The 24349-nt window shown below is 42.1% G+C and overlaps 1 protein-coding gene across 2 annotated transcripts in view; it reads right to left on the bottom strand.

Annotated features, from left to right (window-relative positions):
- Positions 1–24349, bottom strand: part of SETD7 (SET domain containing 7, histone lysine methyltransferase) — a 58478-nt gene that overhangs the window by 5024 nt on the left and 29105 nt on the right. The window contains exons 4-8 of one of the 2 annotated variants that reach the window (XM_075849703.1): positions 15880–16069; positions 11645–11726; positions 4867–4984; positions 4412–4569; positions 244–1697 (exon numbers count right to left, since the gene is read on the bottom strand). In XM_075849703.1, the coding sequence (XP_075705818.1) occupies positions 1517–1697; positions 4412–4569; positions 4867–4984; positions 11645–11726; positions 15880–16069 (729 nt within the window). In that variant the 3' untranslated portion in view covers positions 244–1516. Of the gene's footprint in view, positions 1–243; positions 1698–4411; positions 4570–4866; positions 4985–11644; positions 11727–15879; positions 16070–24349 lie in introns of those variants that run through there. The other variant, XM_075849704.1, reaches the window with a different exon arrangement.

The following is a 24349-nucleotide window of genomic DNA, read 5'->3' as shown; positions in this document are numbered from 1 at the left end:
AGTTTCAAATGGAATCCATTTGAAATAATACACTAGATAATATGTATTAGGAAGACCTTGATAATACTTAGAACTAAATCTCTCCCTTTAAGTAAACGAAACTTAGGTAATAGGAAAGAGCCATGGCTTCTGAATTCTCTGTGGCTAGCCTTCTGAATACATAAGCCATAACAATGCCTGTATTCTGCTGACTATGTGAAGAAGGTATTTTAAAAGGTGCATTTTAATCATTTGGCATTATCTTTATTATAATCAGATACACTTGATCACTTAAAATGGGTTGTCCCATCAGTACAACCCCTGTTCATTCACCCTATTAGGGCATGTGGACATCATAGAGGAGAGTCCTCCCCCCTCTATGTGCCAGAACAGAGAGCCGCTCTGTAATAGTGGCTCCCTCTCTGGCAGACCTGACACGTCTTTGCATTACAATGACGGCCATACATTTGAGCGGTCAGCATGTAATGCAAAATTTTTGTTTTTTGGTTTCGTTTTTGGAGCCAAAAATAAGTGGGAAGTATAAAGAAAGAACTTTTGTTTCCTGTTGGATCTACTTCTGGCTTTAGCATAACAAACTGCATCAAAAACTGCACCAAAAACGGCATGTGTAATTCCAGCCTAAGAAAAACATTAGCATTTTCAGTTAAAGGTTTTTGGCTGACATGCTCTTTTTTGTTTTTCTTTTTGCATATGCTCACTGTTTGATAGAGTCAGTTGAGATTCAATAAGACATTTCTTGATGTGAATTCATTCATTACACAAGCACTATTAAAATATCAGCAAGTTGGAAACCATTGTACGGATTTCTCATAGGTTTGTCTTGCATTTTAAGCAAAGTACATTCACAAATGCACTGGAGCTCATGAGATTTGTGTGCATAACTTTTCTTAATATGAATACTCATCCTATTTTCTGACAGATGGAACATTTCATAATCTATTAAATACATTACATAGGACATTATTGGATACAAAAGATATACCAAAGCATTCCCCATACCTGTATCTGCAGTTCTACAACATTTATTCATAAACTAAATCCTAAAGCAGCTTTATCTTTCTAGTTTTATCTAAGTAGACATAAAATGTCAAATTTTATTAAAGACAAAAGGCGTTTTTTTTCCTTTCTTCGTTATGAATGTAACAGGAGTTCCGACTAGTGTATTGCACAAAATTAAAATTCAGTTACCTTGTAACCATCACACCGCCATATACACAAAAATTTGTATATTTTAGGTCCTAACAAGTATGCTTTATTTCCCTCCAGCATTCTGATGCCTATGAAAGTAGAAAAATCTCTACTTATTCGAATATTTGCCTAGTAATTAAAAAGACTTAACTAAGACGAGGTCACAATGCTAATGTGCAATTTGACTACAAGTCGAATATCTAAAAACATCACAAGATGGTGTTTAGTCTATTATGATTCTGAGCGACCTTCTGAACTTCCAGAAATTTTCGGTAAAAAACAATGCATAGATCCAGTTACCTAAAGCACAGAACAAAAACGTGCTTATTCACTTCTGCCGAGTAAGCTCAAATTCCTTCAACTGCTGCTGATACCATTCTGGTGCCTCTGGACCATTTTTCCCTGCTGCGTAGTGGTCGTAGCCATAGGCTACTGTAAGTTCCTCATCCTTTTCCACTGCTGTAATGGTTCGGATACACTTGATAGGTCCGAATCTTGGATGGACAAACCTTAACAAGGCAGAGCATACAGAAATCAATTAAACTTACAACATATTTATTTATCTATCTATATCAGATGGGAAGGTGTATTACCAGTGGTGGTTCCTCATTCGTGCGGCCACCCAAACCACACATACGTTTTAGAAAAAACTATGATGGGCTGCTGCCTGCCACATTCTCGCGGTCATCAGTCCCACCTGCTGATGAAGAGGTGGGGGGGGGGGGCATGTGCAGGGGGAGTCAATTGCGGCCAGGGAACAGGGGGCCGGCGGCACAGCACATCAGCTGTAGAGTGCAGACATAGTGATGGGAGGTGCTCTTAACAGTCTGCTTCTCTGTGCTGCTGTGCACGGTGCCTCCTGTCTACACCTCCAGCAGCTGCTCGATAACGGCAAGACTGCAAGTAGGAGATGAAGGATCTGTTGTGACATCACAGTCATATGATTAAGGTCCTGGAGGCTGCCAGAGCATAGGCACCGCAGAGAAAGAGCTCTTGTAAGTGTTGTGTGTGTATAGTGAAAGTCTATATAGTGAGTAGTTTGTGTATAGTAGAAGTCTATATAGTGTATGTGTATAGTGTATATAGTGTACATCTATATAGTGTGTGTGTATAGTGTAAGTCTATAGTGAGTAGTGCTGTATAGTGTAAGTATATAGTGTGTAGTGTATATAGTGTAAATCTATATAGTGTGTTGTGTGTATTTAGTGTTTATAGTGTAAGTCTATATAGTGTGTGCTGTGTATAATGTAAGTCTATATAGTGTGTGTATAATGTAAGTCTATATAGTGTGTGTATAATGTAAGTCTATATAGTGTGTGCTGTGTATAATGTAAGCCTATATAGTGTAAGTCTATATAGAGTGTGTGTATAGTGTATATAGTATAAGTCTATATAGTGTGTGCTGTGTGTATAATGTAAGTCTATATAGTGTAAGTGTGCGTGTATATAGTGTGTGGTTTGAATATATATAATGTGGTGTTACTGTGAATTTGTGTGTGAAATAATTTCCCACCCATAGAGCCCTCTGCAGTCAGTCAGATGCTCAGAACCCCCCTTGCAATATATTCTCCCCCATAGAGCCCTCAGTAGTTATTATACTGCAAGGTGGGGTCATCGCATCTGAATGACTGCTGAGGTCTCTATGGGGGAATAACTCCTTCCCCACAGAGTCAGACGCTCAGACCCTCCCATAGAGCACTCAACAGTCAGTCAGACGCACTGATCCCCCTTTACAGTATAATCCCCCCATATAGACCTCAAGTTATTTTAAAAAAAATTGACATGTCATCGTGACATGTCAAAAGTTCTGATCGGTGGAAGTCCGAGAACTGAGACCCCCACCAATCGCTAAAACAAAGTGGCAGAAGCGCTCAGGTGAGTGCTGGGCCGCTTTGTTTCTGATCTTCTTTTCTCGGATAGCCGAGCAAGCGGTGTACGGGCACAATAGAAAGTCTATGAGTCCATACACTGCTCCAAGGAAAGGCGATCAGAGATAAAGTGGAACGGTGCTCACCCAAGCAATTCTGCCACTCTGTTTTAGCGATCGGTGGGGGTCTCAGTGCTTGGACCCCCATCAATCAAAACTTCTGACATATCACTATGACACGCCAAATGTTTTTTAAAAGCTTAGTTACCTCTTGAGGGATGAATTTATTGGTCTGAGTTAATGTATGGGCCTGGGGTCTTAATTTGTTTAGGGGTCTTAATTTGTTTAGGGGTCTGGGGTATAAAACAATTTAGGGTGTTGCTATAGACGCTGAAAATGGCTGCAGAATCAGGGGGCCAAGATTTCTCATCAGGAAACTCTGCAGTCATCAGGAGAAGTCGCCATAACGGTCTGTGTCAAATGGAACAGAGAAGAAAAGAGAACGACTCCCATCGGAGAAGACATCACTTGTGAGTCACTGGACCTATAGAGGATCTGTCCCCTTTCCTGACATGTCTGTTATAGGAAGTCTTTGTATTCCACATAAAGCCTTTGTGTACCCAGGACTAATAGACAAAACGTGTGTTACCATTCCCATCATCAAGAGGATGTGTGATACTCCGTATGATACGGTCAGCGATGGTTGGAGACGGTCAGTAGGTAGGGACACAGCCCTTTGACAAGGGGAATCGTAACACCCATTTTTCAATGCTCACACAGAAAGGTGGTGTTTAATATAGACACGACGTGGCAGGGCGGTGGTAGAGAGGGTGGCCTAAGCTTGTGGAACAGCCCAAGGCCTATGGTCTACTTAATCCGCCACTGTGTATTACATACCCACCTTCACACAAAGATGCTTATATTTTACTACTGATAAGTTTGGAGCTGTAGCCAAGTGAAAATAGACAAATATGGCTCTGTCCACATCTGTATTGTGTTTTCCATTTTTCTATTCCATCTATTCCATTGATTTCAAAGCGTTTTTTTTTTTTTGTTTTTTTTAGCCGGAGAGTAACTCCGTTTGGTTTCGTTTTTGCCAAATTTTTGTCTTTTTGCCAAAACAATAGAATTGTTTCCATTCAAATTGACGGAAAGGAGCTTTTGTCGTTTTTTTTTTTTTCCATTGAAGTCAATGGATGACAGATACAAACGGAATGTCTAAGATGGTGAATTTTTATCTCTGCTCGCAGCACTAAATCAAGGATTTGGATAGACAACAGGCCATATTCTTATTTGAAATACATTTTTTTTCTAGTTCACATATTTTCAGGTACCATAAAAGAGGATCATACTTACATGTCATAAATGCAGTTAGGAGAAAAAGAGTGGTTGGCCTTATGTCCCAAGGATGCACAATATTTGGTAGTCATATTGTAGGGTTCTGGTACATCAATTACAGTTTCATCATCTAAAGAAATTGTGTTGCCATTTAAAGACCAGTCTCTACTGTCAACCTAGTGGTGAAATCAGAAAAAGCACATTCCATGATTCTTCATACTTCTATAAAGAGTAGGTAAAACATCAAATTCTTAATCTGTTCAAAACGTATGGAAAACTTTCTTCTGCCTTTCATTCTGGATACCAGGGATGGACAATATACAGTACGTAAACAATACCACCATATTAGATAGCCACAATAAGGTTATATTGTAAATATCCTCTATCACGATATTACGGACACGCTGAAACCTGTAAGACCATGCATGTTACTAGAGTTCAGAATTGTTCTCTCTTTATTTCTGAAATCATACCTCTTGATGCGTGATCCGCACACCATTATAAAATGACATCACAGTATGAGGGCCTATGCTTATATTGGTGTATAGACCTTCTCCAGCATTGGAAATCATAGAAACAGCTATGTATACTCTAGAAAGGAAAACAAAAAAATAAAGAAACACAGGTTCAGGCATAGTCATTAGTTAGACGACAATTCCAACAAATTTAGAATATAGAAAATCGCTTGCGAATAACAGTTTCTCTGTGGTAGCAAATACGGTTGTACAAAAAGTTATTCTACAAATCAAAGAGGAAGTTTGTATTCACGGATTCTACTTCCCATCCTGAAGAATAGTCCTTCAAATGTATGATTTGCCAAGTGCCATATTTGTATAGACAAATTCTGTGTCTAACCTGGGTTTCCAAGTGTTTTTATTGAAGACTGAGCTCCATTGATTTTGAAAACATCGAAATTAAAAATATCTAGGAATAGCCCTGCAAGAACCTTTACTCCTCAATTACATCACCAGGGAACTACATTTCCCCAAAATCCTTGGTATGGGGATGTCATGAATGATCAACATGGGCTCTGTTTGTTGGTCTTTTTTATATGTACAAGCTGAGCAGAGCATGCTGCACCCAACAAGGAAGGAGACGGAGTGTGATAATGGGTGGGCACTTCCATTGACATGCCGATGTCATCACACACAGTTGTAATTTCAAGGAGACCAGGGTGCAGGCCCATATAACATTTAAATACACACACACACTAACAAAATTTCCTTTTCTGGAGGTATGTTAACCAGGTGCACAAAGTATTCAGGAGTACATCTCTACAGAAAATTCAGCAAATGGTTATACCTAATGTAAAAATATATAATCTCTTGATTAACCCCTTAAAGGGAATGTATCACCTAATTATTATTACTTTTTTTATTAAGTTTAAATACATTTCTAGTGATTTTTGAAAAAAAAGTTTCTTGTCATTTCAAATATTAAATGTTTCATATTTCCCACTATTGGCCAGCAGAGGGAGCGAATATGAAAACGTAGTGAAGGCAAGCAACCTGTAAAACAGGCGCTGCAAATTTGGCCTGGAATTTCTCCCTACTGGTGACTTCATACCTCCCCTCCACTTGTAGCTACGTGCAAAAGCTGAGGGAGTCGTTTTTTTCAATACCACTGTGCATTACCATCTTCTTGGTGTTTGTATAGCAGTAAAGCCTTTAGTATGTAGCAAAAGTCTTTAGTAAAATCACCCCTTGTCCAAGATGCACACATTGTACGCAATTAGATATATCGACCCGCTTTTACACAAGTGTAATAGGATGCTTTTTTTGCGTCCATGTTACGGTAGCAACACCCGGTTTATTGGACCCGTATTACAGTCATGTGAAGCATACCATAGCATGAGAGATAACATATAGACTGGTATATTAGGTCATATAGTGCAGTGTATCTAAGCTGCTCTCTGCCTCATACATAGCGTTAGGTGTGTCTCTATAATGCGGTTAGTTCAGGTTAACAGACCTGTGTTCGGACCGGTATTTGGGACCGTAATACGGATGCAGAAATGCATCCACATTACGCTCGAGTGAAATCGGCCTTTGTTGGGGTTAAACCTCCAAGGAAAGGCTGCAAGGTATAGTGGGATATGTTGCCCATTCACTCCGTGCACAGACACTCTTGGCATATGCAGGGCGCATGGCATGTTCAGGGAGCTTTTCTGAGGCATACGCCAAACATGTGCAAAAAAAACCAAAAAAACAACCCAAGCTGTAAACTAAGCCTACTCTGTTCTATGTAAAATGCACAGCAAAGTGTGTTATGTGTTTTATGTATTCTCTTAAGCAGCTTAGATACACCTCACACTGTCCATTATAATGTATGATGACGGAGATGGCTGAGTTCACACCTGCATTACGGTCTGTTGTTCTGCTCTGTCTTAGGAGAACAATGAAAAAACGTAATCCGTCGCACACCAGGCTGAACCCATTGGCTTTAAAAAGGAACCAGTCAGCAGTTTTGAAGCCTCAAAACTGCTGACAGGGTGATATAGGGGAGGGGGGAGGTAATTTTTACCTTTTTCTCGGTCACGCAAGTTTCATGACTGAGAAATCGACATTTGTGTCCCCTGGTGAGGTGGTCGCAAGTGCTACTCTCTGCTCGGAGTGAAGGCTCTAGCGGTCAAATAGGAGAAAGTTAGAGCCGTCACTTAGAGCAGAGGGGCTGGCATATTAGTATATCACTGGTATAATTGCCCCTCTCCCGTTCGCTGGAGCCAGCTAAAATAATGTGCGCAGTTATGATACTTTGCGGTCATGGTGCCTTTTTTGGTCTCGATGAACATGTTGTGTTCATCACATTTGCGGTTTATCACCGCAAATACTGCATTTTGCCACGGTTCCGGGATAGTCACATTAAAAAATAAATAAAATCAAGCTGTGACTTCAGGCAGGATTTACATGTCGCTGTCAAAATGCGATTTTCTAAAGTGATGCCGTTTTACGAAAATTGCAGCAAAAAAGGCATTTTAAACACAACATATGAACCCAGTCCTACACTTCAGGGAGGTTCCTTCCGCTACACTTCAGGGAGGTTCCTTCCGCTACACTTCAGGGAGGTTCCTTCCGCTACACTTCAGGGAGGTTCCTTCCGCTACACTTCAGGGAGGTTCCTTCCGCTACACTTCAGGGAGGTTCCTTCCGCTACACTTCAGGGAGGTTCCTTCCTCTACACTTCAGGGAGGTTCCTTCCGCTACACTTCAGGGAGGTTCCTTCCGCTACACTTCAGGGAGGTTCCTTCCGCTACACTTCAGGGAGGTTCCTTCCGCTACACTTCAGGGAGGTTCCTTCCGCTACACTTCAGGGAGGTTCCTTCCTCTACACTTCAGGGAGGTTCCTTCCTCTACACTTCAGGGAGGTTCCTTCCTCTACACTTCAGGGAGGTTCCTTCCTCTACACTTCAGGGAGGTTCCTTCCTCGCATCCCTGGACGAGAACAAGCAGAAAAGCTCAAGTGAACGTTCATTACATCCAGGCCAGGAGTCAACAAATCAACGAGTCCTATAACTTAGCATTTGTGTTGGCCAGCTCCTGGATCCATTTTGCAAAAACCGAGGCATTTAGTCGCAATTTTACGGTAATCGCCACAAAAAGACGCTATTTATTATAAATGAATTTTTTGCAGTTTCGCTGCGAATTTCTTAACCACGATTTCTTTCGCGATTACCACAAAATTGTGCCAATTTTTTTTGCTAAATACATCCGGCTTGTTTAACTTGGACATTGTCTGAAGTGGCTGGGATACAGCGGCCACAGTGGGAGAAGCAGACTCACAAATACAGATCTGGACTGATGCCGGCTAGAGAAGGTCCGGCCCGCTGCAGTATATTGTTGTGCTGGTGTAGAATGGAGAGCTCCGAGGCTACACAGCAATGGTGACTGGTTCCCCCTCCAGTTATATTGTGAACTGCGCATGCCATAGAGTATGCACAGTTCGCAGCTGATACGGCCCCAGCCTAGGAGATATGTAAGAACAGCAGGCGACCCTATTACCGGTGTTTGCAGTACAGCATCTTTGTTTATGACGTGAAGACACACTACACAGATGCAGTCCCCTGTATAACAAATAATTATATTACAACAATTCAAATTTACAGTAGTAAAAACATTTTCTTAAAACAAAAATAGTAAAAAAGCATATCCATATGATGAAGCAATTTTTTTTTATGCACTGGACCATAGGTGGCACCAATAATTAGAAGAGTAGGAACAGAATCTTAATGTACATTTTCTATGGGAAAAATTCTGCTGATATGGTACAGACACAGTAATATATGGAAGCCAGAATACCTTATCACATTGCCAGCTACAGTGCCCATCATACTGCCAGCTATAGTGCCCTTTTATTATCAGGGTAGGCAGTAAACCCCCCTCCCCTGAGCTCTCCAGCCAAAAGAAGTGTGCAGTGGCAGGAGATACTGGGGAAAGATCTGCTCCCTGTCAGCACATACAGAAGGAGAGCGTCCTGGCTGCTTCTGTCTAGAATTCCCTGGCAGAGCAGTGTGTACAAATACGGTATCTGTGTTGAGCAGTCATAATTTACAGAAGTCTGTGTGTAAGGTGCTGCCATGACCTTAGATAGACATGGAGCTCAGAGTCTCCTGCTTTCTGCTGCATGCATTCCGACTATTAGATGCTGCACAGATTTTAAAGGAAGGGTGTCGCGAAAAAAAAATATTTTTTATATCAATTTGGTTTTAGTGTTTTATTAAAAAAAAAAAAATATTTGTGTATTTGTGTTTTACTTTTTTTTTTTCTAACTTTTTCTTCACTATGGGGGCTGCCATTTTTTTTTTTCATCTCTGTATGTGTCGATTAACGACACATACAGTGATGGAATAAGGCACATACAGCCCCATAGAGAATGCGAGCGGGAGCCGTTCGCATTCACTATGGTGTACGCCGTCTGCGTGGGAACGGCGCATGCGCCGCTCCCACACAGTCCAAATGGAAGGTCTTCGGCGCCATTTTCTTGTGGACCGGAAGCCGCGGCCGGACAGTAAGATGACTACTTCCGGTCGCGGCTTCAGGACATGTGTTCAGAAGCGAGTGGACGGAGCTGCCGGACCGGCGTTATGTTTGTATATGTTCGTGTTTTCGTGTGTGATTACCACTGTATGTAAGCCTACTACACTGTGTATTCGCTCAAAAAATGGCGACACACAGTGTAGGAGGTTTGAACATTCAATCACCTCCTTTCTCCTGGCACTAGCCAGGATAAAGGAGGGGGGATTGTTTGAGGACGCTAGAGCGAGTGTCTTCTCCAATTTTGCAGCACAAAGCAATGTGGTTGCTTTACCACATGGCAATGCTGCAATTTTGGGAATTGCTCCCTCTAGTGACCAGCACAGGGAAATGTTATAAATTAGAATTTTAATTTATAATATTTCCTGACTCGTGAAAAAATTAAAACAATGTCTAATCATGTATACACTGTTTAACTAAAAAAAATAAAATAAAAATCTCTAGTGACACATTCCCTTTAACAAAAAAATTGCGTCTAAGGCTATGTTCACACGGAGTATTTTGGGGGAGGAATATCTGCCTCAAAATTCCGTTTGGAACTTTGAGGCAGATTTTCCTCTCCCTGCACGCCGATTTTCGCGCCGTTTTTCGCCCGCGGCCATTGAGCGCCGCGGGCATAAAACAGCGCGAAATACGCTTTCTCTGCCTCCCATTGAAGTCAATGGGAGGTCAGAGGCAGAAGCGCCCGAAGATAGGGCATGTCGCTTCTTTTTCCCGCGAGGCAGTTTTACTGCTCGCGGGAAAAAGACGCCGACGCCTCCCATTGAAATCAATGGGAGGCGTTCTCGGGCCGTTTTTGCCGAGTTTTGCGACGCGGTTTCCGCGGCAAAAAACTCTGCAAAATACTCCGTGTGAACATCGCCTAAAAGTCCAGAAAAAACAACAGTATTTTGGGCATTGAGGACAGCAATTTATTTTATTTTTTTCATCACTGCATTCCGAGAGCCACTTGTTTTAATTTTATTGTTGCCGTAGCCATATGGGGATTTTTTTTTTGTGGGACCAGTTGTATTTTTTTATTGGCATTGCTGTTTCTTGGGTTATGTTTTTAAGGCAATAAGTATAAATGACATGTTAAATTTATTCTGCAGTTCAGTACTGGCATACACAGATGGCAAACCTGGGGACATCCACATGGAAACCCATCGGCACCCCATAATCACGTTGCGAGGCACTGATGGGGTGATCGAGGAAGCCCCTTTTCTCCTAGATCCCCTAGTCACTTAGATGAATCTGAGAGGTTAAACATCCAGGATCAGTGTGATCTCCGATCCCGGTCGTTGCAGAAGAGCTGTAATATACTGCACCATACCTGCACCGTACATTTAAGCCACTTGACACTACATGGCGGCAGCAATATACATGTACGGCAAATGATTCGAAGAGGCTAAAAAAAAATAATATTGAAAATAAAAATGTAATTGTTCTTTTTATAACCTTTGAAGTGACTCAATGACCACTAAAATCAAGATGCAAGTTACTTTTTGAGCAAAAAGGAATGGATAGCCTGTAAATTACTTGAAGAGCATATCTTCTTTCCTGTATGTACAACAAGAACAACTGAAGGATTTTAAATTGAGCATCTGCGAATCAGTATTCTGGGTAGTGGAAAACTTTAGAAACAGACCAGGGTTTTTGTCTAGCGTTGGTAGTCTAGAATTTGTAATTAAGGTCAAATATAAAAAGGTCTCAATACTTTAGGATTACCACAAAAACTCGTCTGCATAACGCCTTATCCGACACTCGCATCTTGTGCGTACTGCCACGGTACCCACGAGATCAGCCAAGCTTCTGCTGCAACTGCTGAAATTCGAGAGAACTCCAATTAGGTCAGTTTAACCCCTTAGATGACATGGTCAATAGCTACCGCAGCATCTAAGGTGTTGACATAGGGACTAACGTGATGGGTTAACATGGTAGCCGGGGGCCTAACAAAGGCCCCAAGGTCTCCCATCAGTAACTGCCTATTAGGCATGGCCTTATAGATTGCCCTATAGTTTTATACTCACAGGCAGTAATGCTTTGGTATACTAAGTAAACCAAAGCATTATATATGCGTTTAGTCCCCTAGTGGGACTAAAAATAAAAAATAAAAAAAAATTAGGGTGACAAAATTAAAATAAAACCACTTTTTCTATAAAAATAGTTTTTATTCAGTAAAAGTGTAACATTTGTTTTTTTTATAAATTTGACATTTACATATTTTACACAATAAACTCACCTTTCCGATTCATAGGGATCTGGAAGCAAAGGACTTGTAGAAATACATGATGAAGTAGATTTATCAAATGAATAAACTTTACCTACAAAAACATAAGATACAATTGCATAAGTGTAAATAACTCACCACTAGCAATAAGCATCCCAGGAAAAAAGTGAGTCTGCCTTAATGAATATGGGCGTATTAAAACACAGAGCCGCAATACGGTGCTGGGGCATAACCGTAGCTCTCTATGCCTCTGATTTCATACAGAGGTTTAGGATTCGGTTTAAATCTGGTATAAAGAAAATATTCTTATCGGATTCTGTATTACGGAGCGATTCTCCACTAAAGGCATATACTATGGCTGCAGCAAGATGGCCCTGTGAGAACATAATCTTATTTTATTCTACAGCCTTTGGAGACAATAAAGAAACAGCTATTAAGTGTGTTCTGTAGCTAGATTTGGCCCCATTCACGTCACTTTTTCCCTACATTTCTCATATACATTAGGAAAAGCTCCTGATGTATACAATAGTTGTATGCGGTGATGGATGCCTGACAGTGTGATACATTTAATATATATACGTTATGAACGCTCATCACCTTTTCATGATGTATCCATAGAACAGTGACCTAAAAGCCTATGGGTATTGGATACTGACGTATACCAGCCCAACAGAGACCAAAAAGGACAAGCTTTTGACCTCCGTTGGGCTGATGGAGCCCTATGGACCCGAACAGGGTCTTAGGAAAACAGTTCCAATACCCTTATCCACGTAGTTTTGATTACCTTATTAATATATAAACAAGTGATGAAGCAAAAGTGTTTTGTTTTATTAAATGTCGAAGTACAAAACAATAACAGTTTATACTAAATTATTTAAATTTAGGTCTTATTCACATCTGTGTTGGGGTCCCGTTCTGACGTTCCGTCTGAGCTTTCCATCAGAAGGGGATCCTGAACAGACACAAACGGAAACCAGAGGTTTCCGTTTCCAACACCAATGATAGTGGACTACGCTATTGCTTCCGGAAAAACGACGAGTCGGGTGCACAACAGAGACAAACGGAAACCATGGGCAACGGATCAGTCACCATTGAAATCAATGGTGTTGGAAACGGAAACCTCTGATTTCCGTTTGTGTCAGTTTGTGTTTGTTCAGGGTCCCGTTTTGACGGAAAGCTCAGACGGAACGTCAGAACAGGACCCCAATGCAGATGTGAACGAGGCCTTAGTTTAGAGAAAAATTCAGTAAAATATTACATACCTCAACATTGAAATTGCAACACCAAGTAGGGCAAGCCAGAAGGTTATGTAAACCGAGCAAGTAGCAGGTGTCGCTAAAATCTGCAAATTATCAAGCACCTAGCAATAATACGCGGCATGCGAGAGGGGCACAAAAGATAGAATGAAAGCTATGTTTTTTTTAGCAGCATGAAACCTCAAAAATCAGATCAAGTGGAGTGGGATGATCGTGCAATGCCTCTCGTTTGTCGACATGCCAGTTATCACCAACTGAGAGGAACAGAATTCTTGAACTGAGACCCGTTGGTTTATCACTCTGGCAGATCGCCACCCGCCTAGGCCAAAATGTGAGCACTGTTCAACGTTGCGTGTCCCAGAGGTTGGCAGAACAACGACAAATGGGAATGACAGCAAGAGGTGCGCGGAGACGGACCTCTGCACAGATGGATCGTCTGATTGGAAGAATGACGCATAGTGATCCATTCTGTACTGCAAATGAAATTGGACGTCACATCCCAAGCCTAGGGCGGCAGCCAGTGTTGATACAAACCATTAGAAGGCGTTTGCACGACATTGGGCTAAGAGCCAGACGTCCAGCTACAGGTGTTCCATAGACTGGAATGGAGGTTTATCCTCTTCTGCGAGGAGTCCCCCTTTTGTCTCGGACGCAATGATAGCCGGAGATTGGTCTGGAGACCACGTGGGCAACGCAATGAATAGGCCTTCAAAAGAGGACGTCACACCGGTCCTACTCTCGGGATTATAGTGTGGGGTGGCATAATGTACGGTAGGCGGACCACTCTTGTCTTCTATTCAGGTGCACGAACAGCTCGGCGTTTATGGATTAGGTCGTGGAACCAGTAGTACGGCCTTTTCTCCAAAGTGTCCCAGAAGCTGTTTTTCATCAGGACAACGACAGGCTGCATGTTGCTCGTGCTACGGTGAGCAGCCTGCATGGCCTAAATATACTAATATGGCCTGCAGCGTCTCTGGACTTGTCTCCCATCAAGCACATCTGGGACGTAATTGGTCGACAATTGGAAAGGGAGCTGCCAGCGGCCAATCTTAGGTATTTGCGTGCCCAAGTGCATTCGGCGTGGTATAACATTGCTCAGACAACTATTAATAACCTCATTGATAGCATGCCAAGGCGTTTAAGTGCGTGTATTTCTGCACGTGGTGCTCACACTCTATACTGAATAAATCAAGAGGTTTAGACTATTTTGTTACCATGTTTTTATCATTTTAATATCATTACAATGTCTTTTGATCCTGTGATTTCCACAATTCCAAAACTTTTCCTTCTTGGTGTTGCAATTTCAAGGTTGAGTGTATACACACACACACACACACACACACACACACACACACACGTGTTAAGTTGTTTTTCTTACCAATTTACAAAATACTAAGTGAATGAGGAGAAGAGAAATCAAAATCAATATTTGGTGTGACCAAACTTTGCCTTCAAAACAGCATCAATTATTCTAGGTACACTTGCACAAAGTAATGGATTTTGAGGATTATAGTCAGGTGTATGATTAACCAATTACGCCAAACCGGTGATAATGATCATCATTTTCATATGTAGGTTATTAAAAAAATAGTGTAGTACCGTGTTAGCCAGAAGCAATACGCAAAATACTTGTCAAAAAAGACAAACGTATAGTAGGTACTGTATGATAACTTTATTGGCTAACCATAAAAATTATATATGCCCGCTTTCAGAGCACACGGGGCCCTTCTTCAGGTAGGTTTACAAATGAATGACTTAGAAAAGTGTAGGTTGAAACACAATCATTAACTAACAGAAACTGCTGTGTAGGGGACTTAAAACTGGATTAGGAACAGCCAAATTCTGCTACAAAGGTGAGGTTGTGGAAGACAGTTTCATGTCACAGGTCCACCATGGCAAGACTGAGCACAGCAAAAAGACGCAAGGTAGTGATCAGCAAGTTCTCTCCCAGGCAAAGATTTTAAAGCAGACTGGGGTCTCAAGATGTGCTGCTCAAACGCTTTTGAAGAAACACAAAGAAATGGGAAACGTTTAGGACCGTAGATGCAGTACTCGGCCAAGGAAACGGTGCAGCAGATCAAAGACAAATCATGCTTACTTCCCTTCTAAATCAGAAGATGTCAGGCAGTGCCGTTAGCTCAGAACTGGCAGAAACCAGTGGTACCCAGGTACATCCATCTACTGTTCGGAGAAGTCTGGCCAGAAGTTGTCTTCATAAAAGAATGGAGGCAAAAAAGCTATACCTTCGATGTGGAAAGAAAGCCAAACGACTTAACTATGCAGAAAAACATAGGAACTGGGGTGCAGATAATGGCAGCAGGTGATCTGGACTGACGAGTCCAAATTTGAAATATTTGGCTGTAACCAAAGGCAGTTTTTTAGCTGGAGAGCGGTACAGTAATAAGTGTCTGCAGGCAACAGTGAAGCATGGTGGAGGTTCCTTGCAAGTCTGGGACTGCATTTCAGCAAATGGATTTGGTCAGAATTAATGGTGTCCTCAATGCAGAGAAATACAGGCAGATACTTATCCATCACGCAATACCAACAGGGAGGCGTCTGGCTCCAAATGTATTCTGCAGCAGGACAACGACTCCAAACATATAGCCAATGTCATTAAGAACTACATTCAACGTAAAGAGCCATGGAAGTAATGATATGGACCCCACAGAACCCTAATCTCAACATCATCGAGTCTGTCTGGGATTACATGAAGAGACAGAAGGATTTGAAGAAGCCTACATCCACAGAAGATCTGTGGTCAGTGCTCCAAGGTGTTTGGAACAACCTCCCTGCCGAGTTCCTTCAAAAACTGTGTGCAAGGGTACCAAGAAATATGTATTCTATTTTGATGGCAAAGGAGGGTCACACAAAATATTGATTTGATTTAGAAAAACAAAACAACAACTTTTAAACATTTCTGTTTTTGAAAGCAATCTAGCATTCCTATAGGACCACAATTTAATTTTACTCTGACAAAGCCACATCACTTACCGTCAGGGACAATCTCAAAGCATGGCTTTCCTTCCTCCACAGACATGAGTGAAGCCAATTTTCCCTCCAACATTTCTCCATCAATAAACTTTCCATAAAGTGCAGTTTTTCCATTTGGGTAAACATAAGCAATCTTATCACCCGTCATCTCCCCATCTTCATTCACTTCTCCCACAAGGCTTCCTCCATCCTGTAAGAGAATGTAACCAACACCTGCTTGCGTCAAAGAAATTCAGTAAAGTAAAAACAGTCGTTGGATACTCTGCTGCAACGTACTCATTTAATTTGTATCAACAAGTTTCATTTGTTATTTTTGTGTTGGAGAATACTAAAGATAGTAACCATATTATAGTTTTTTTTATATATTTTACTTTGTGTTGCACCCAAAACAATTAAAACAACTTTTGAAAATATCTGTATGTTAAAGTGATTCTTCTTGTACAGATTTAAGGCAGCAAAGCTGTACAGTACATACCTAGTCCTGTTCTCAGCTGACAAGTGGGTATAATTTTATCCAGTATAGACAATCCTTTATAGCCAAATACATCAGCAGCAACTCCACAAATCTCCCTTATATTTTGCTACAATGTATCAGTCTGGAGTCCGACGAATACAATTGTATCCACTTTTCATCTGAGAGAAGCACTAGGTATGTAGGGGTTTGCAGCCTCGGAATTTAAACAAGAATTTTCTCATTCACTGACCGAGAATAAATACAGGGTGGGCCATTTATATGGATACACCTAAATAAAATAGGAATGGTTGGTGATATTAACTTCCTGTTTGTGGCACATTAGTATATGGGAGGGGGGAAACTTTTCAAGCTGGGTGTTGACCATGGCGGCCATTTTGAAGTCGGCCATTTTGTATCCAACTTTAGTTTTTTCAATGGGAAGAGGGTCATGCGACACATCAAACTTATCGAGAATTTCACAAGAAAAACAATGGTGTGCTTGGTTTTAACGTTACTTTATTCTTTCATGAGTTATTTACAAGCTTCTCTTTGTTTACAGCCATTGACATGTCGCAGAGGTTAACACGTGAGGAGCGGATAGAAATTGTGTTGATGTCTGGTGAACGCAGTACCCGGGTCATTGCAGCAGATTTCAATGCAAGACACCCTACGAGACCACCCATCTCCCATGCTACAGTTTGCAAACTGCTTGCCAAGTTTCGTGAAACTGGTTCAGGGTATGTTCACACGAGGGCGTCCGTAACGGCTGAAGTTACGGGTATGTTTCAGCCTGAAAACATCCCCGTAATTTCAGCCGTACCGGCATGTGCAGGCGCTTGAACGCCGCGTCCATTACGGACGTAATTGGCGCTGCTATTCATTGGAGTCAATGAAAAACGGCTCCAATTACGGCCAAAGAAGTGACAGGTCACTTCTTTGACGCGGGCGTCTATTTACGCGCCGTCATTTGACAGCGGCGCGTAAATTACGCCTCGTGTGAACAGACAAACGTCTGCCCATTGCTTTCAATGGGCAGATGTTTGTCAGCGCTATTGAGGCGCTATTTTCGGACGTAATTCGGGGCAAAAACGCCGTAATTAGTGCGTGTGAACATACCCTCAGTGTTGGATTTGCCCAAATGTGGACGCATGAAAACTGTCACTAATGAAGAAACATCAGTGGCTGTCCTAGCTTCATTCAGCAAGAGCCCACAGCGTAGCACTCGCCGCATGTCACTGGAGAGTGGCATCAGTCGAACATCCCTTCGGCGGATATTAGCTACTCACAAATGGCACCCTTACAAACTCCAGCTGCTGCAGCATCCCAACGAGGATGACCCAGATCGGCGCACTGAATTTGCAGAATGGGCAAAACAAAAATTGGAACAGGACCCTCAGTTTACACAGAACATTTGTTCAGTGATGAGGCAAACTTTTATGTGAATGGTGAAGTTAACAAACAAAACCACCGCTATTGGTCTGACACTAACCCACATTGGATAGATCCCTCCAAGACTGTTGGAACACAAAAATTGATGGTATGGTGTGGTATATGGGGTACAAAGATAGTGGGGCCATTCTTCATCAATGGAAACCTCAAGGCCACGGGATATCTGAATTTGCTACATGATGATGTGTTTCCCTCTTTATGCACTGAAGCTGGCACGTTCCCTGAGTTTTTCCAGCAAGATGGTGCACCACCACATTATGGGTGTCAGGTCCGAGCATTCCTAGATGAACAGTTTCCTGGAAAGTGGATTGGTAGTTGTGGGCCAGTTGAATGGCCCCCTAGGTCTCCCGATCTGACCCCCTTAGACTTTTATCTTTGGGGTCATCTGAAGGCAATTGTCTATGCTGTGAAGATACGAGACGTGCAGCAACTGAAACTACGGATACTGGAAGCCTGTGCTAGCATTTCTTCTGCGGTGTTGCTATCAGTGTGTGAAGAGTGGGAGAAGAGGGTTGCATTGACAATCCAACACAATGGGAAGCACTTAGAACACATTTTATAAGTGGTCAGAAACTTGTAAATAACTCATGAAAGAATAAAGTAACGTCAAAACCAAGCACACCATTGTTTTTCTTGTGAAATTCTCGATAAGTTTGATGTGTCACATGACCCTCTTCCCATTGAAAAAACTAAATTTGGATACAAAATGTCCGACTTCAAAATGGCCGCCATGGTCAACACCCAGCTTGAAAAGTTTCCCCCCTCCCATATACTAATGTGCCACAAACAGGAAGTTAATATCACCAACCATTCCCATTTTATTTAGGTGTATCCATATAAATGGCCCACCCTGTATATTGAAAATGGTGAGAAACGGAAATTCGATACATTAGAAAGAAAAATTCAAGAAAGTTGTATAACTTTTTATGCACAGATTAAGTATTATTTGAACAAAACCCCTTTAAATCATTGGCTCAAGGGCTTCACATGCCTCTGACCAAACCACCAGTAGTTATAGGATACTAAACAGACCACAATGATCACCACTTATAGAAAACAAAGTTCTGTTCACCATCGGTGCTCAATATGCAAGGGGAGGAGAAAAAAAAAATATGATGAAAATAAAATAATAATAATAATAATAATAATAATAATAATAATAATGCTGTCCACCAAACAAGGCCATTACAAATACAACTATAATTAGATCAGGTATAGGTGATGCTAATGATACAACAATTAAACGTCTGATCTCACATCCCACTAAGGCCTCATGCACACGACCGGAAGGGTTTTTACTGTCCGCAAATACAGATTAGCTTCCGTAGCCGTCCACAATTGCGGAAGCGCTCATAGACTTCTATGGGGCAGCCCATGTTGCAATTGCGGACAGGAATAGAAAACGTTCTATATTTTGCACATCATTTCCACGGCTCGGACACAAATCCGTAATTATACAGAAAGGTGTCCGTAGGCTATAGAAATTAATGGGTCTACAATTTCATCTGTAATTACCAGATCCGTAATTACGGATGAAAACTACAGTCGTGTGCAAGGGCCTAACTGCTTGTCTTTTCTGCTAGGGCTTTAATTTCATATGAGGGTGCCCATTTTTACCATCTGTAGTAAAGGTTAACAGCGGCTTTTACTGTGCAATGAACACCACACATGGGGTCCATTGATGTCTGCCCCACACACTGTCTAAAAACCACCAGTACGAATCTTATCAAATGTTCCACAGGACTTGCTATAGTATAGGGTGCTATTATTTGAGTGAATACAGCAAAAATATTAGGGTGCGTCAAGAACAAAAAAAACAGTGGGTGAGAGAGTGGGTTACAAGGTGGCCTCGAGACTCTATTGCCCAAGGGCCACCAGGCCAGGAGTTGGCTCCGGTACAGTACATACATAAAGTATGTCCAGCAGCTTAATAAATTAATAATGTAATATATTATTATGGTGAGAATTCAATAACAAAAAAACATGAGCAAGATACAAAAGTTATACTAAGCAAATAGTAGAGATAACATGTTTATCAACATCAACAATATTAACCCCTTCCCGACATCCGCCGTATATATACGGCGCTGTCGGGAGGTGCTTCCCGCAAAGCGCCCTATAGGTACTGCGCAACGGGACACTGTCATCTGTGCTAATTGCACCGTGACAAAGTAAAGATGGCTGCTGTCCATGACCGCAGGACATCTCTACTACTCGCCCATGGTGCCGTTTTGGTCCCCCCACATCGGCGATGTCAATTCTGACAGGCCAATAGCAGGGATTTTTGTTAAAACTGCGCCCTGGAGTCACAGGGCACAGTTAGACAGTGGCGATTGGTGCCGTCTAAGACAACACCCATCGCCACCAACGTCACCTAGGGAGGTGGCAGTGATGCCGCCACCTCTAGGAGCGATCTGATTGGTCGGTCTGTAATGACCGACCAATCAGTGCACCAGGCAGTGTTGTGAACATCGACACTGCTCTGCACGCCGCCATTCCAGTTTGAGGCAGCGTGCAGAGCAGTTGAGAGTGTGTCTGCTGCGGATTTGCTGGTATTTGTAGTTCGTCCTGCACTACTGTGCAAAAAATAAGAAAGCCCTTTTGCTGCTTCTGTCTGATCACCTTTTTTTTTTATTTTTTTGTGATCAGACAGATTTTTTTGGCCCTGTCCCTGTCCTTGGGCCTGTCCCTGCCCCACCCCACCCCCTCCCTGTCCGAGTCCTGTGCCCACTGATCGCTGATCAGTGACCACCATCACTGATCAGCATTTGTGCTAAATTTTTGGCGCAGGATTTTTATTTTTTTTTAATTTGCACCATCTCCCTGTGTGCGCCCTGCGGCCACGAAGTGCTGGTTAGTGACCGCCATCACTGATCAGCATCCGTGTTTTTTTTTTTCCCGCAGGTTCTTTCTTTGTGCCTTTTTTTCACCCACACCAATTACCTGTGTGGGTCCTGTGACTGCCATCACTGATCGGCATTTGTGCTCAACTTTTGGTCCAGGAATTTTTTATTTTTGTCATTTTTTTCCAATTATAAATTTGCACCATCTATCTGTGTGCACCCTGCGGCTACAGACTGCTGATTAGTTATCAGCATCTGTGGTAATTTTTTTACGCAGGTTTTTTTAGGTCTTTTTTTCACCCGCACCTTTCCATAGTGTGCGTCCTGCGCTACGTGCTGATCAGTGATGCACATCATTGATCAGCATATTTTCTGGCGCAGGTTTTTTTTTTCTAATACAATATAAAATTTTAAATATAATAGTAGTTAGGTGTGGCTAGTAGGTAGGGAGTTAGGGTAGCATACGCCAGCGTTAGAAACATTCATTTAGTTTTAGATCTAGATAGATATATCTAGCAACTTTTTTCTGCAGTTTTAGTAGAAATTTACGGTAGTTCAGTTAGACTACAGTTTTTTTAGTAATAGATAGCGTCACTTACTGACGGACGTTCAGTTGTTTTTTTACGGACGTTCGTCCCAGTAAATTTTTAGAACCTAGTTTTACTGTAGCACGTTAGTTAGACTACAGTTTTTTTTTAGTAATAGATAGCGTCCGTTACTGACGGACGTTCAGTTGTTTTTTTTCTAACTGACGATCGTACAGTAAATTCTATTCTTTTTTTTTTCTTCCTTTTCTTCTCTTCTTTCTTATCTTCTAATTTCTGTTCACTATACACGTGTAAAAACACCACACATACACACACCCCCCTGTGTAAAAATAAAAGTTGATTACACGTGTAAAAACACTACATGACCCCCTGTGATAAATCAAAATGTCTCAATCGTCCAGAAGGATGTATTCAGTCGAGGAGGCATACGCCATCATTGCCTCTGACATTGAGTCGGCCAGCGAGGGAGAGGAGGAAAATGCCCCACTCCTTTTAGTTTCCTCCTCTTCCAGTGATGAGGAACGCCCCCAAAGGCAACCCAGGAGAGCAGCTGAGCCAACCCCAATTATTGATCCAGTGATCCACTCCCTGAAAATTATGAGCCTCAAAATTCCTGATTTTATAGGCAGCTCAGGAATTCAGTTTGAGACTGAAGGCCTCACAGAAATTGACTTTTTCAAGGTCTTTTTCTCTGAGGAGTTTGTTGATTTAATGGTGGCCCAGACGAATCTGTACGCCCAACAATTTTTAACCCAAAACCCCACTTCATCATTTGTTAGGTGGACCCCAGTAGATACAGCGGAGATGATGACATTTTGGGGCCTTGTGCTGCATATGGGACTAGTGAGGAAGCCAGAGGTTAGGCAATACTGGAGTGCGGATATTTTGTACAGCACCCCAATTTACCGCATGGCCATGACCCGGACTCGCTTTGAAGCCATTTTAAAATTCTTGCATTATAATGATAATGCCCAGTGCCCGCCCCAGGACGACCCCACATTTGACCGTCTTTTTAAAATCAGGCCACTCATTGATCATTTCTCCACCAAATTTTCTCAAGTGTACACCCTCGATAAATATATTTCCATAGACGAGTCCCTTGTTCATTTTAAGGGGAGGCTTAAATTCCGCCAATACCTGCCCAATAAGAGGGCAAGGTATGGAATTAAATTGTACAAACTGTGTGAGAGTACATCTGGGTATACACACAGATTTAGGGTTTACGAAGGGAAGGACTCTATTATTGAACCCCCAGAATGCCCCCCGAGTTAGTGGGAAAATAGTGTGGGATTTGATGCACCCATTGCTGGACAAGGGTTATCACCTTTACGTCGATAACTTCTATACCAGCATCCCACTATTTAAGTGCCTTTCTGCCAGAAGTACTGTAGCATGCGGTACTGTGCGCAAAAATCAGAGAGGCCTCCCTAAAACACTGCTTAGCCAAAGCCTCAGAAGGGGTGAGAGCAGGGAACTATGCAGCGAGAACATGCTGTTCGTCAAATATAAGGACAAGAGGGATGTCCTTATATTGACCACAATTGATGGCAGCGGCAGCACCCCTGTCCCTGAACGAGGTACCACCACAGTGACCCAGAAGCCAAATTGCATCCTGGGCTACAATAAGTACATGGGCGGGGTTGATCTCTCTGATCAAGTACTGAACCCTTATAGTGCCCTACGGAAAACAAAGACATGGTACAAAAAGCTGGCCGTGCACATTGTACAGATGGCATTATATAATGCTTACGTACTATCCCGATGTGCAGGCCGGACAGGGACATTCCTTAACTTCCAAGAGGTGGTGATCAAGGCACTTCTATTTGGGAACCAGGCAGGGGAGGGCCCAAGCACATCTGCTGGTAGCGATACTCCACGCATTGTACCAGGGCAACATTTCTCCAATGAAGTGCCCTAAATTGCAAAGAAGGGAAGGACACAAAAAAGGTGCAGAGTGTGTTCCAAAAGGGGAATAAGAAAAGACACTATTTACCACTGTGAAACCTGCCCCGAAAAACCAGGCCTGTGTATCAAGGATTGCTTCAAAGAGTACCATACATCCATAAATTAGTAATTTCATGATTCATTAACCCCTTTATTATGCCAAAAGCAACATTGCATCCACACACATATCCAGCTAAATCCTAGTTCCAAAAGTCAAATTGCGCTTCTGAGCCCTGCCGTGTGTCCAAACAGCCGTTTATGACCACATGTGGGGTATTGTTTTACTCGGGAGAAATTGCTTTACAAATGTTGTGGAGCTTTTTCTCCTTTAGTCCTCGTGGAAATGAGAAAAAAAATTAGCTAAACCTACATTTTCTTTGAAAAAATATAGATTTTAATTTTCACTGCCTACTTCCAGAAATTTCTGCAAAAGATCTGTGGGGTCAAAATGCTCACTATACCCCTAGATAATTTCCTCGAGGGGTGTGGTTTCCAAAATGGGGTCACTTGTGGGGGGTTTCCACTGTTTTGGCCCCTCAGGTTCTTTGCACATGTGACATGGCCTCCCAAAACCATCCCTGTTAAATTTGAGCTCCAAATGGCGCTCTCTCTCTTCTGAGTCCTGCCGTGTGTCCAAACAGCCGTTCACTGCCTACTTCCAATTGTTTCTGCAAAAGATCTGTGGGGTAAAAATGTTCACTATACCCCTAGATAATTTCCTCAAGGGGTGTCATTTCCAAACTGGGGTCACTTGTGGGGGGTTTCCACTGTTTTGGCCCCTCAGGGGCTTTGCATATGCGACATGGTCTCTGCTAACTATTCCTGCTAAATTTGAGCTCCAAAAGCCAAATGGCGCTCTTTCCCTTCTGAGCCCTGCCGTGTGTCCAAACAGCCGTTTATGACCACATGTGGGGTATTGTTTTACTCGGGAGAAATTGCTTTACAAATTTGGTGTAGCTTTTTCTCCTTTAGTCCTCATGGAAATTAGAAAAAATAAGCTAAACCTACATTTTCTTTGAAAAAAATGTAGATTTTCATTTTCACGCCCTACTTCCAAAAATTTCTGCAAATAACCTGTGGGGTCAAAATGCTCACTATACCCCTAGATAATTTCCTCAAGAGGTGTAGTTTCCAAAATAGTGCCACTTGTGCAGGGTTTCCACTGTTTTGGCACCGCAAGAGCCCTACAAACTTGACATGGTGCCTAAAATATATTCTAATAAAAAGGAGGC

This window comes from Rhinoderma darwinii, chromosome 1, assembly GCF_050947455.1.
Source record: "Rhinoderma darwinii isolate aRhiDar2 chromosome 1, aRhiDar2.hap1, whole genome shotgun sequence".
In the NCBI taxonomy this organism is placed as follows: domain Eukaryota; kingdom Metazoa; phylum Chordata; class Amphibia; order Anura; family Rhinodermatidae; genus Rhinoderma; species Rhinoderma darwinii.
This window is presented reverse-complemented; position numbering and strand designations above follow the sequence as displayed.